Source organism: Camelus dromedarius, chromosome 7 (genome assembly GCF_036321535.1).
Source record: "Camelus dromedarius isolate mCamDro1 chromosome 7, mCamDro1.pat, whole genome shotgun sequence".
In the NCBI taxonomy this organism is placed as follows: Eukaryota; Metazoa; Chordata; class Mammalia; order Artiodactyla; family Camelidae; genus Camelus; species Camelus dromedarius.
In genome coordinates, this window is record NC_087442.1 from 10731286 (window position 1) to 10744029 (window position 12744).

At 51.2% G+C, this 12744-nt stretch overlaps 1 gene segment (V, D, J or C); it reads right to left on the minus strand.

Moving 5' to 3' along the window:
• Positions 1–3885: 3885 nt before the first annotated feature.
• Positions 3886–12279, minus strand: LOC135321758 (T cell receptor beta constant 1-like). The segment is given in 7 exon segments: positions 3886–4147; positions 4460–4566; positions 4727–4744; positions 5189–5581; positions 9081–9245; positions 9645–9727; positions 12272–12279. Coding segments are annotated over 7 exon segments (795 nt in total).
• Between the last annotated feature and the right edge of the window lie 465 nt (positions 12280–12744).

The following is a 12744-nucleotide window of genomic DNA, read 5'->3' on the forward strand; positions in this document are numbered from 1 at the left end:
TGTGCCTCCCCCCGCTATAGTCCCCACAATGTTACACCAGGATACAAAAATGTCTTCTCCCGTTGGCTCTCCTCCCCTAACCACTAGGCAGGGGCAGGAAGTGCAGGTGGCAGAGGCTGGTCTGATTGAGTGGGGCTGGGAAAAGACAAAACCAGAGTACATTTAAAGTGGGGAAGGGCAGGGAGTTAGTGGTGGTGGGGGAGCAGCGAGGCCCCTCCCTGGAGCACGCTCCACTCTGAGATCGCCTATGTCATGTCATGAGGTCCCCCCTCAGGGACGCCCTGTGCCCACCTGCACAGGCTGCCATTTATAGGGAGGTGGGCTGGGAGGAGCAAGCGGTGGAACCCGTAGAGCAGGTGATGGAAACATGGCAGGGGGATTAGCAGCCTGCAAACCCCTGCACTTGCTTCCTGAGCGAGGTCCAAGTTCCTTTCCCTTCGTTTATTCCACAGATATTTAATGAACGTCGACTGTATGCCAGGTGTCATGCTGGTCGCAAGGATAGGCTCCATTCTCAGCCTGGGATGCACCGACCTGCCTCTTCAACCTTCCTTTTTATGACTCCCCTTTTTATATGAACCATGCACCCAGCTGAGTGGAAGTACCCAGAAGTACCCGACCCTGTAGTTTCAGCTCTTGTGTATGCCTCTGACTGTCATGACCACTCTCCCATGTGGATAATTGAGACCAAGTTTTCCTTTGAAGAGTCCGCCACCTTCTCAGACTGTCCCCTGAGGACCTCAGTCAGAAACTGAGTGCTATCTTCTGCCTGTATTTTAATAGACAGCCCACATTGCTAATCAAAGCATCACCTTGTGTGTTAACTGTCTGTACTTATGAATTATCCCCACATGAACAGGGAAGTTCTCACGAATTGTACACTGGATATCTTTGGTTTTTTGAAGATTAGTAACAAATGTGCAATGATATAGGCTTAACAAGTGGGTGACTGTGTATATATGTTTTATATACATATACACATGTGTGTGTATGCAAGTGTGGGTACATAAGCAGACACACAAGTTAGAATGCAGGGATGCACTGTCATGGAGAGAGACGGCTGTGTGCTGCAGGCCTGTGAGTGGAAGGGTGGACGGCTATTTCAGGCAGGACTTAGGGTAATAACTGCTGCTGAACTGAGTCATTTTCACATCACTCACTGATTCATTTATTTGTTCAAACATAATTTATAGAACAAATATCCTAAAATTTATATAGAATCACAAAAGTCCCAGAATTGCCAAAGCAGTACTGAAGCAAAATAACAAAGCTTGAGAAATAACCCTCCCAGATTTTAGACAACACCTCAAATCTTCAGTAATCAAAACAGCGTGGTATTGGCACAAAAACAGACAGATGGATCAAAGGATCAGAACAGAGAGCCTGGAAATATATGCACACACCTACAGTCAATTAATCTTCGACAAAGGAGGCAAGAATATACCATGGAGAAATGACAGCTACTTCAGCAAGTGGTGCTGGGAAAGCTGGACAGCTGCATGTAAATCAATGAAGTTAGAATACTGCCTAACACCATACACAAAAATAAACTCAAAATGGCTTAAAGACTTAAATATAAGACAGAACAACATAAATCTCCTACTAGAGAACATAGGCAAAACAGTCTCTGGCATAAATCTGAGCAGTGTTCTCCTAGTGCAGTCTACCCAGGCTATAATAATGAGACCTAATTAAACTTAAAAGCTTTTGCACAACAAAAGAAACTATAACCAAACAAAAAGACGAACTAAAGAATGGGAGAAAATGTTTGCAAACGATGCAACTGACCAGGGCTTAATTTCCAGAATATACAAACAGCTCATACAATTCAATAACAAAAAAACAACTCAATCAAAAAGTGGCTAGAAGACCTAAACAAACATCTCTCCAATGAAAACATACAGATGGCCAATAGGCACATAAAAAAATGCTCAGTATCACTAATTATCAGAGAAATGCAAATCAAAACTACAATGAGGTATCATCTCATACCAGTCAGAATGGCCATCATTAAAAAGGCCACAAACAATAAACGCTGAAAAGGGAGTGGAGAAAAGGGAACCCTCCTACACTATTGGTAGGAATGTAGGTTGGTGCAGCCATTGTGGAAAACAGTATGGAGATTCCTTAAAAAACTAAAAAAGAACTTAGCACATGACCCAGCAATGCCATTTCTGGGCATGTATCTGGAGGAAACTCTAATTCAAAAAGATACATGCACCCCAATGTGCATAGCAGAAATATTTACAATAGCCAAGACATGGAAGCAACCTAAATATGCATCTACAGATGAATGGATACAGAAGTTGTGGTTTATATACACAATGAAATACTACTCAGTCTTAAAAAAGAATAAAATAATGTTATTTGCAGCAACATGGATGGATCTGGAGATTGTCATACTAACTAAGCCAAAATAGAAAGAAAAATATCAAATGATATCATTTATATGTGGAATCTAAAAAAAATGACACAAATGAACTTATTTACAAAACAGAAACAGACTCACAGACATAGAGAACAAGCTTATGGTTACCAGGGGAAAAAGGAGTAGGGGAGAGGAAAAAATTGAGAGTTCACAGTTTGCAGATACTAACTACTATATAAAAAATAGATAGACAGCAAGGTCCTACTATGTAGCTGAAAGAACTGTATTCAATATTTTGTAATAGCTTATAATAAAAACAGAAATGTAAAATATATATATATATATCTTTATAACTGAACCACTATGATATATACCAGAAGCTAACACAACGTTGTAAACTGACTATACTTCAATTAATAAAAAAAACCCTGAAAATATAATTTATTGGGTTTGTACACTGAACGAAGGTACTATGCCACATCCCAAGGATATTATAATAAAACACAATTTTGTCATCAAGGGGCCGAACTATAAGTGGGGATGTCAGACTAGGAAAGAGATAGTTTCTATCAAGTGTGGTGAGTGACAGTAAGGAGGTGGGCCCAGGGCACTATGACAGCAGGATACAGGGTGCGTTCCACCCAACCTCAGGTACAAAGGGGCAAAGAAGCATCTTGCAGGGGAGGATGTCATTGCTAAATCTTCAAGGCTGAGTGGGAGTTTGCATGTATGTCATTCCAGGTACACAATGGCCTGAGAGCAAGTCGCTAAGGGTGACAAGAGTGAGGATGACTGTGGACAAAGAGGTGGAGGACATTCCTGGATCTTTTATATCATCATGAACTTTGGATTACATCACTAAGGTGGCAATGTAACAATAAAGAGCTTCTGAAGGATTAGAAATGCTTCTATTTCTTCTACAAGAAGTAGCAATAGGGCTAACGCTGGTTGCAGGGGACTCTATTTCCTACCCTCCCAGGACTATCAGGGACGTTCTCACTCCCATCTAGGTCACTAGAATGGAACTTATAATCAGCTCTGTAACTGAAAGTGGAAGATACATCTGCTACTGAAAAGAGATTTCCAAGTCAGTGACTTCTCTTCTGAGCTGGCAACCCTACCGGGTGGTGAGTGAAGCCCAGCAGCACACTCAGTGAGACCCTTCAAAGGAGCGTGGATGAGGAATATGACTGATGGGGAAGTGGCCACTTGGCGGGTGGACACACCTGTCTAGGTCAGCGATCCCTCAGAGCACCTTTGTTCAGGCAGAACAGAAAGTTCTTGTAGGAGCACCAGCACTTTTCTAGGCTGTTCAGGAGCAAGCCTCTCTCTTCACCCACCGCCGCCGCTCACCTGTCCTGACGTTCTCTGTCAAGGAGGAGCGGTGCCAGCCACAGCTGGGCCCCTTGCCCCTCAGACCTGAGGGGACTGCACTTTCCTTGAAATCTTGTTTCTACTGTGAATGGAGTCACATGGGGGTTCAGAGACAGACAGAAGAGATATCTAGACACTCAGGGCAGAGTCAGCCAGAACAGGCCATGTTTATTGGTCACTCGGTCCAGGCAGGCTAGGGCCCCCCGTGGGCCAGGGCATTCCGGTCATGAGTGTGTAGGTGTGCACACACGTGGCGGGTACATGCTGGGATGAGCAGGTAGAGATGAAGGGGCTCTTCAGAAACACCGGGTAGGAACGGAAACAGGAGTACTGATATCAGGGCAATAACAGGCTGGAGGCTCCTGGCTCCTCCTCTGAGCTGGCTCAGGAATCCTTTCTCTTGACCTGAAGAACAGAAGGTGTGGGGGGTTACCAGGAGCCAGGAGTTGGGGGGGGGGACTGGGAGGAAGTAGGATGGCCCATTGACAAGACGAATCACAGGGTTCCTCCCAACACCCACTGGGTGTTCAGGTGACCCCAGTTTCTCCTGCCCAGCGTGGCTCCTTCATTGTGATCCCACAGGTATGAGGTGTTTTCTGAGGCTCGTGGTTGAGCCCCACCTTCCTCTCTGCCCCTCTCTGGTCCTGCAGTGTCCCTGTGTTCCTGGGTCTGAGTAACAACTGCAACCTGCCTGCCCCATCGTGCCCTCCCCCTTACCATGGCCATGAGCACGAGGGCGCTGACCAGCACAGCATACAGGGTGGCCTTCCCCAGAAGGATCTCATAGAGGAGGGTGGCAGACAGGACCCCTTGCTGATAGGACACTGTGGGCAGGAAGGGAGAATAGGTAGGTACCTGTGAGCAGGTGTCTCTGGTCTCTTCTCCACCTGCCCCCCACCCCACCCAGGTCCGTGGGATCAGCATTCTCTGGTTCCAGATCAAAGACCATGGGAGATGGAGACAAAGACGGAGAGGGCCACTTACCCGAGGTGAAGCCACAGTCTGAAAGAGAAAAGTGAGGGAAATGGGTGAGAGCCTCCATCTTCTAAAGCGGATTCAAAATTAAGACAGCCCTGTAGTGAGCACAGGCTCCCAGACTCAGAGCTGTCTCCTGTCAGAGTCCTAGCTCTGTCTTCTGTCTGTTGTGCAAATGTAGCCACAGCATCCTTGAAATTCATGGAACAGGGCAGCACTGAAGGGGGTTAGGGCCCAGCACTGAGGCCCTGAGCTGTGCAGGACACTGGTGATGGGGACCCATCCCGACAGCGCTGTGCTGAGGATCTGGGGGAGGAATTAGCCCGAGAGGCCCTGTCCACCCTCATGGTGGCCTCTGGTCGTCCCACCCCCATCCTTTCTTCCTGAATCTCATTTTTCTGGGCTTCTACCTGGATCTCTCCCTTTCTCTGGTCTGACTCAGTCCATGCCGAACCTCCCCGACCCGCTCACCTGCTCGGCCCCAGGCCTCGGCACTGACGTTCTGGGAGACGGGCATGGGCCAGTCCTCCTTCCACTGGTCCCGGTCCTTGTCCGTGAGCCCGTGGAAGTGGACTTGGCAGCGGAAGTGGTTGCGGGGGTTGTGCCAGAAGGTAGCGGAGACCCTCAGCCGGCTGCTCAGACAGTAGGTGGAGTCACTGAGGTTGGGGTCCTCCCTGTAGGGCTGCGGGTCCGTGCTGACCCCGCTCTGGACCTCCTTCCCGTTCACCCACCAGCTCAGCTCCACGTGGTCGGGGTAGAAGCCTGTGGCCAGGCACACGAGCGTGGCCTTCTGGGTCCGGGAGATCTCTGCTTCCGATGGCTCGAACACAGCCACCTTGGGTGGTTTGACCTGGCTCAGGTCCTCTGCAGGGGACAGGGGTTGGGAGCAGGGCTGCTCTGAGAGCTGGGCTTGGTAGGGGCCGTGTGTGTGTGTGTGTGTGTGTGTGTGTGTGTGTGTGTGTGTTTGTGTGTGTCTGTGTGATGAGACGGCAGGGCAGGAGGTCATCACAGATCAGCGGTAGGTCCTGTCTGTTTGGGGGGGCACCTCCCCATTCCTCTGTGATTGACCTCCCTCTGCCTGCCTGTCCTTTGCATTCCCCCTGTGACAGGCCTGTCTACCATGTCTCCATCCCCCCAGGGGGCATTCCAAAGGGCACTGCCCAAAGTTCTGAGTATGTCTCTTCAGTGGCCTGCTTTGATTTCTTACCCAACAAGAAAAGCTCCCCTGTCTACGTCTCACCGTGATGTGTGGTAGCTACTTACGCAGATCACTGGGTTGGAATCACAATAACAGAATTGGAATCTTAGAACTGACCTTGCCCACCAGTGTGACTGCAGACCGTCTCTTAATTTCTCTGCATCATTTCTCCTACTTGTGAAGGGAGAGTCACAACACTGAGTGTCTGGAGTGGGTGGGGGATTAAAGGATGGAGTCAGGACTCAGCCCTCAGCTGGGTTACTTGCTTGTGAATCTGAGGGGCTGCGGCGTGAAGGGGAGTTGGGGAGAAGGGGCTCATTGGGGGGCTGGGACTTTCTCCAGGTGACAATTCAGGTGGCGTATTGCTGTGCACTCATGTGAGGACATGCTCCTGTCCTCGGGAGAAAGGGTTTTTTTTTCTGCCCTTTTGGTGCATCAGGAGGGGACCCAGCCATTCCTCTGCCTGCCGTACCCCTGGGTCTCCTCAGCTGGGACAGAGGGCCGTCTCCCCGTGTTTCAGATTCAGGACTCTTCAACCTTCTTTGCCCCCTTTACTTCTAATTACTCCACTTCTCCCTACCAGCAAGCTTCCTAAATATGCATCTGAGATCATCAGAGCCACTGCTGCTTCCAGTTGTCTTGATTAAGTTTCTGTCCTAAGTGTCTCCTCTGTGCTGTCCTGCAGGGCTCCAGGAGAATGCATTCTAGTTCCCACCCCGACATCTGCTACAGCCTCCCCGTATGGCTGGCTCATTTCTTCCAGGCCCTCTCTCCATTAATTTCTTTTTTCCTAGCAATTCTATTAAAAGAAAGTCATCTCACTCTTAAGAGCTCTAGTTAGCTGGGAAAACGGAGAAAATGTTCTTATACTTGACATGTCACAGTTCTATGGATGTGACTTAACTTGAGAGCTGGCTCATGGGTGTGTGACCGGTGCAGTCACTCAGGACCCCACACTTGGCAGGGGCCCTTGGTCCCTTGCTTGGCTTAACGTGCTGGTTTACTTGGAAATTTTAAATGATTTTTAAACAAAACCCTTGCATTTTCATCTTGAGGCCGTCTCCCTCCCGTCAGGCCAGCCTCGCTCCCCACATTCCTACCTTGCTGATTGTGATTCTGTCCCTAGGTCTTTACAGGCTGAAGGTGCCTGAAATGGAAATATCCTAACTTCTATCTGCACTAGTGGCTCCATCAGTCTTTCTCCTCCCAGCCTGGTTATTTTACTCCCCCGTCCACAACCGTGCCTCTGGGATTCTACCAGCCCTACAGAGGCACCACAGAATGTGTTCCTCTGACCTCCGCACGCAGCAAATGCTCAACTCTTACTGTAAAAATTAAAGATGCTCTTTGAGCCCTGTGTGATGGTCCCCATGATGTTTACTGATGTGATGGGCAAAACAAACAGAAGCAGGACCTTCCTTCCTCCTGGAAGCACTGACTACAGGGCTCCATGGTCAGGGAAAGTCAGTCTTCTCTCCAGATTTGTCAGTCCCTGTGGGGTGTGGGTGGGCTTGCTTATGTGAGTGTGTGTGCCCTGGTGAGTTTCTGTTGTGAGTGTTCCGATGTGGGCTGGACTAGCCTCAGGCAGAATTATGAAATCTATCTTTCCTGTCCCCAGCCCACCTCTCACACATTCCCAGCCCTCCACTCCATTATCCACATGCCAAACCTGCCCCTCCTTTGAACTGGGCTCACCTACCTCCCCAGGGACCACCTGGCGGAGGGACATGGGAGGGGCTGATGGACTATGGCAATCCAGGTTTGCCAGAACCTCTGCGTGGAGCTGCTTTTGTAATCCTCACAGCAGCAGGTGTTATCGATGAGACTGCAGACTAGAGAGAACTGAGGCGCGCACAGAGGCACTTGTCCTAGGTCTCCAGATCATTAAAGGCCCAGGGCTTGGAACCCAGGTTTTTGTGATTCTAAGGTCTCTGTCTTTTCTTCACTCTGGCTGATCCCAGGAACGCGGCTTTTCCTCTGGGAACCACCCAGCTGAGCCCCACTGGCTCCATCTTAATAATCTAACTAAACGCAGTGCTTGCTGTGGTCAGATAATCCAGGGAAATACCCAGTAGTGCGGGTTTCTTCCCCTCAGTGCTCTCATCACCTGGTGACTTTAAGTTCCCTTTCCAGCACTAGGACCTAAGATGCTGCTGGGAATTTTCCTCACCTCACAAGCAAAGTATCTGCACTTTAACTGATGTCCTGCCCCTCAGGCTGTTTAACCTCCAACACCTAGTGTGAGGAGGGAGATTTCAGGCTGAAGAGAGAGTGTATATCTGGGGAGTAAATCCACCCCAGTGGCCCAGGTTCGCATCCAGCCTCTCTGTGCTGTACACACAGCCTGGACCGCGGAGGTCTGGGGCTTAGGAGGAGAGGAAGAGGTTTTAAGCCTAATTTTAAATCAAAACTTCTAAACAGTAAATCAACAAACCCCACTTGCTTGGAGTTCTTGTTTCTCTCCCTCTTTCACCTCTCTATTCCACTCTTGTTTGTCATCCTTTCTGTCCTCTGTTCAGTGGAACCTCCATCTACACCTCCCAGGAGCCCGCTCTGCCCAGGGCTCACCATCCTGTGCTCACTCCTACCTTTTCCTGCTCCTCCAGCTCATTTTCCCCTTGGTAGCAGCTTCCCTGCTCCTACCCTTCCCCCAGCCCAGGACTGCCCTCCTCAGGCTTTTTCTCCAGTCAAGCAGCTCTCAGACTCCCAATAAATCCTCTCTTTCTCCACCACTCACCCTGCCCCTAAAAACCTCAGAAAAAAGAGACCAAATCCCCGCTGCCCTCTGTGCAAGTTCCCAGACATGAGTACCACATCCAGTACCCGCTCCCTTGCAGAGTTGACCCCACAGATGGACAAGTGGCCGCGCGCCCCACCTCCAGCCCACCGCCTTCTCCGTGGACGCAAGGATCTGGGCTGGAAGGCACAGAGACTTCCACATCTTACCTAAGACCGTGAGCCTGGTGCCTGGGCCGAAATGCTGCTCATAGGACCACAGAGGAGGAGCCCCGCACGCAAACCCCCCGCAGCGCGCAGCCGCCCCTCTCCTGGGTCCCAGCGCCGGGCTCCAGCACAGGGAGGGGACCGGGTGCGGGGTCCGGCCGCCCTGCGCCCGCCGCCTTCCATCCCGCCCCGCCGCCGGCTGCCGGGCCCGCGGACACTCACCCGGCACGGCCAGCCGGCTGCCGGCCCCGAAGGTCAGGGCGGCTGCTGGAAGCACAGCCCCCGGGCTCCCCCCAGAAACCGTGCCCGCCCGCCCGCACTCACCTAGCACCAGGAGCCGCGTGCCCGGCCCGAAGTACTGGGTCTGTGAGTCACGGCCCCCCAGCCCTGCGCAAAAACCCGCCGCGTCCCCGGTGTCCCTGCTCACCTAGCACCGACAGCCGGGTGCCTGCGCCAAAGTACTGAGTGTTCTGGCTCACAGCCCCGGGGCGCAGCACAAAAACAGGCCCCCCACCCTGTTGGCGTCCGGAGTGCCCGACTCTCCTCCCTGTGTCCCTGGAAACCCCGCTTACCTAGCACGGTCAGACGGGTGCCCCCGCCGAAATACAGAGGATCTGTGCTCACAGCCCTGGAACCCAGGCCAAAAACCTGGCCCTATTCTCTCCTGATGCCTTGGATCAGCCCAGGTCCCTCCAACCATGAGCACAGCCCCAAATGGAGTTGGGTAGCTGCCCATCTCTCTCCATCCCGCCCCACGGAAGCTCCAGGACCAGCTGCCCTCCTTACCCAGGACAATCAGCTTGGAACCCTCCCCAAAGTACAGCTGCTGGCTGTTTACACAGCCCTGGAGATCCACAAGCAAACTTCGCCTTTCCAGAGAGCAGCCAAGGAGGGTACAGCGCCCATTCCCTGAACATCAGGGTTCAGAAGATCTTCCAGGCTGGGCAGCCCCTCCCTCCACCTGGAGCAACCCTCTTACCTAGCACAGTGAGCCGAGTCCCTGCTCCGAAGTACTGCTCAGCGTAGGAGCACAGTGAGAAGGGGCTGCCAAGAATTCCTCCCCCTTCCCACCTCCCTTGGCACAGACTGAGGGCCACCTTCCCTCCCCTCTCTGGCTTCTCTCTTCCCACCTGTCTCCAGAACTAGCTGGACACAGTCACCTGGACCCTGCTTGAGGTCATCCCTAATTTGCAGAGAACCACCTTGGCTTGGAGACAATACAGTGGCTGTGAAATCTGCAGGGGTATTGGTGGTGGAGGTTGGAGTTGAGAAGTGTGCCGGGCTAGACCCTGCCTCTTGCTGGTTATGTGACCTGTAAGCTCGCTGGCCTTAGTTTCTCCACCTGAACAATGGGGTAGTATCTTTACCCCAGGGTTATTGTGAGTGCTTAACAAATAACCCATCTGCAAGTACTTTGTCAAAGGGCAAGTTTTATGAAAAGCACTGAGTGATGATCCTATTTTGAGGCCTTGATTCTTCACTTTTCAGGAAGCTGAGTGTGGAGCAGGGAGAGGCAGAAGTGCTTGCTGAGCCCAGCTCCCTGCAAGCTCATGTCCGGAGCCAGCTCCAGGGACCTCTCCCAGCTACTCTCCCCATGCAGGAGCCTTCCCTGGGCTGGGTGGAGCTGTTTTCTGAGGCAGGGCTTTTTGTAAAAGGACCTTCTCTACCTGAATCATTGTGCTCCCCCCATAGTCCCACAATGTTAAGCCAAGATACAAAAATGTCTTCTCCCGTTGGCTCTCCTCCCCAAACCACTAGGCAGGGGCAGGAAGTGCAGGTGGCAGAGGCTGGTCTGATTGAGTGGGGCTGGGAAAAGACAAAACCAGAGTACATTTAAAGTGGGGAAGGGCAGGGAGCTAGTGGTGGTGGGGGAGCAGCGAGGCCCCTCCCTGGAGCACGCTCCACTCTGAGATCGCCTATGTCATGTCATGAGGTCCCCCCTCAGGGACGCCCTGTGCCCACCTGCACAGGCTGCCATTTATAGGGAGGTGGGCTGGGAGGAGCAAGCGGTGGAACCCGTAGAGCAGGTGATGGAAACGTGGCAGGGGGATTAGCAGCCTGCAAACCCCTGCACTTGCTTCCTGAGCGAGGTCCAAGTTCCTTTCCCTTCGTTTATTCCACAGATATTTAATGAACGTCGACTGTATGCCAGGTGTCATGCTGGTCGCAAGGATAGGCTCCAATCTCAGCCTGGGATGCACCAACCTGCCTCTTCAACCTTCCTTTTTATGACTCCCCTTTTTATATGAACCATGCACCCAGCTGAGTGGAAGTACCCTGAAGTACCCGACCCTGTAGTTTCAGCTCTTGTGTATGCCTCTGACTGTCATGACCACTCTCCCATGTGGATAATTGAGACCAAGTTTTCCTTTGAAGAGTCCGCCACCTTCTCAGACTGTCCCCTGAGGACCTCAGTCAGAAACTGAGTGCTAACTTCTGCCTGCATTTTAATAGACAGCCCACATTGCTAATCGAAGCATCACCTTGTGTGTTAACTGTTTTTACTTATGAATTATCCCCCTCATGAACAGGGAAGTTCTTGGGGACCCTGCCTTGGATATCTTTATGTTTTGAAGGTTAATAGCCTATGTTGTAATGATACGTGCTTAACAAGTGGGCGACAGTGCACAAGCATGTTTGTATATACAGGCACACATATGTGCATGTGCAAGTGTCGGTACATACACAGACACACAGGTTAGAATGCAGGGATGCGCTGTCAAAGAGACAGACGGCTGTGTGCTGCAGGCCTGTGAGTGGAAGGGTGGACGACTATTGCAGGCAGGCCTTCGGGTGATATCTGCTTCTGAATTAGGTCAGTTAGGCTCCACTCATTAACTCATTCATTTATTCAAAGATAATTTATTGGGTTCGTACACTGAACCGAGGTACTATGCTCCATCCGAAGGATGCTGTAATAAAACACAATTTGTCATCAAGGAGCTGACCTTCAGGTGGGGGTGTCAGATGAATAAAGGGGTAGTTTCCATTAAGTGTGGTGAGTGGCAGGAAGGAGGAGGGCCCAGGGCACTGTGACAGCAGGATACAGGATGCGTTTCATGGAGTCTCAAGGAGTAAGGGGCAAGGACATTCCAGAGAGGGCTTATTGCAGGGGAGGATGTGATTGCTAAATCTTCAAGGCTGAGTGGGAGTTTGCATATATGTCATTCCAGGTGGAGGATTGCAAAGTAGCCTGAAGGCAAGTGGCTAGGGGTGGGGGGTCAGAGTGACAGCAGTGAGGTGGGGGGTGTGGGGTCAGACTGACGGGAGTGAGGTGGGGGGTGGGGGGTCAGATTGACGGGAGTGAGGTGGGGGGTGGGGGGGTCAGACTGACGGGAATGAGGGGGAGTGTAAGCTAAGTAGGTGGAGGACAGTGGTGGGCCTTTCATGACATCCTGAGGACTTTGGGTTACATCACCATGGTGACAATGAGTCAATAAAGAACTTTTGAAGCAGTTTACAAATAGCAATCGGGCTAAAGATGGTTTTAGGGAACTCTATTTCCTACCCTCCCAGGACTATGAGGGACGTTCTCACTCCCGTCTAGGTCACTAGAATGGAACTTATAATCAGCTCTGTAACTGAAAGTGGAAGATACATCTGCTACTGAAAAGAGATTTCCAAGTCAGTGACTTCTCTTCTGAGCTGGCAACCCTACCGGGTGGTGAGTGAAGCCCAGCAGCACACTCAGTGAGACCCTTCAAAGGAGCGTGGATGATGGATATGACTGATGGGGAAGTGGCCAGTTGGCGGGTGGACACACCTGTCTAGGTCAGCGATCCCTCAGAGCACCTTTGTTCAGGCAGAACGGAAAGTTCTTGTAGGAGCACCAGCACTTTTCTAGGCTGTTCACGAGCAAGCCTCTCTCTTCACCCACCACCACTGC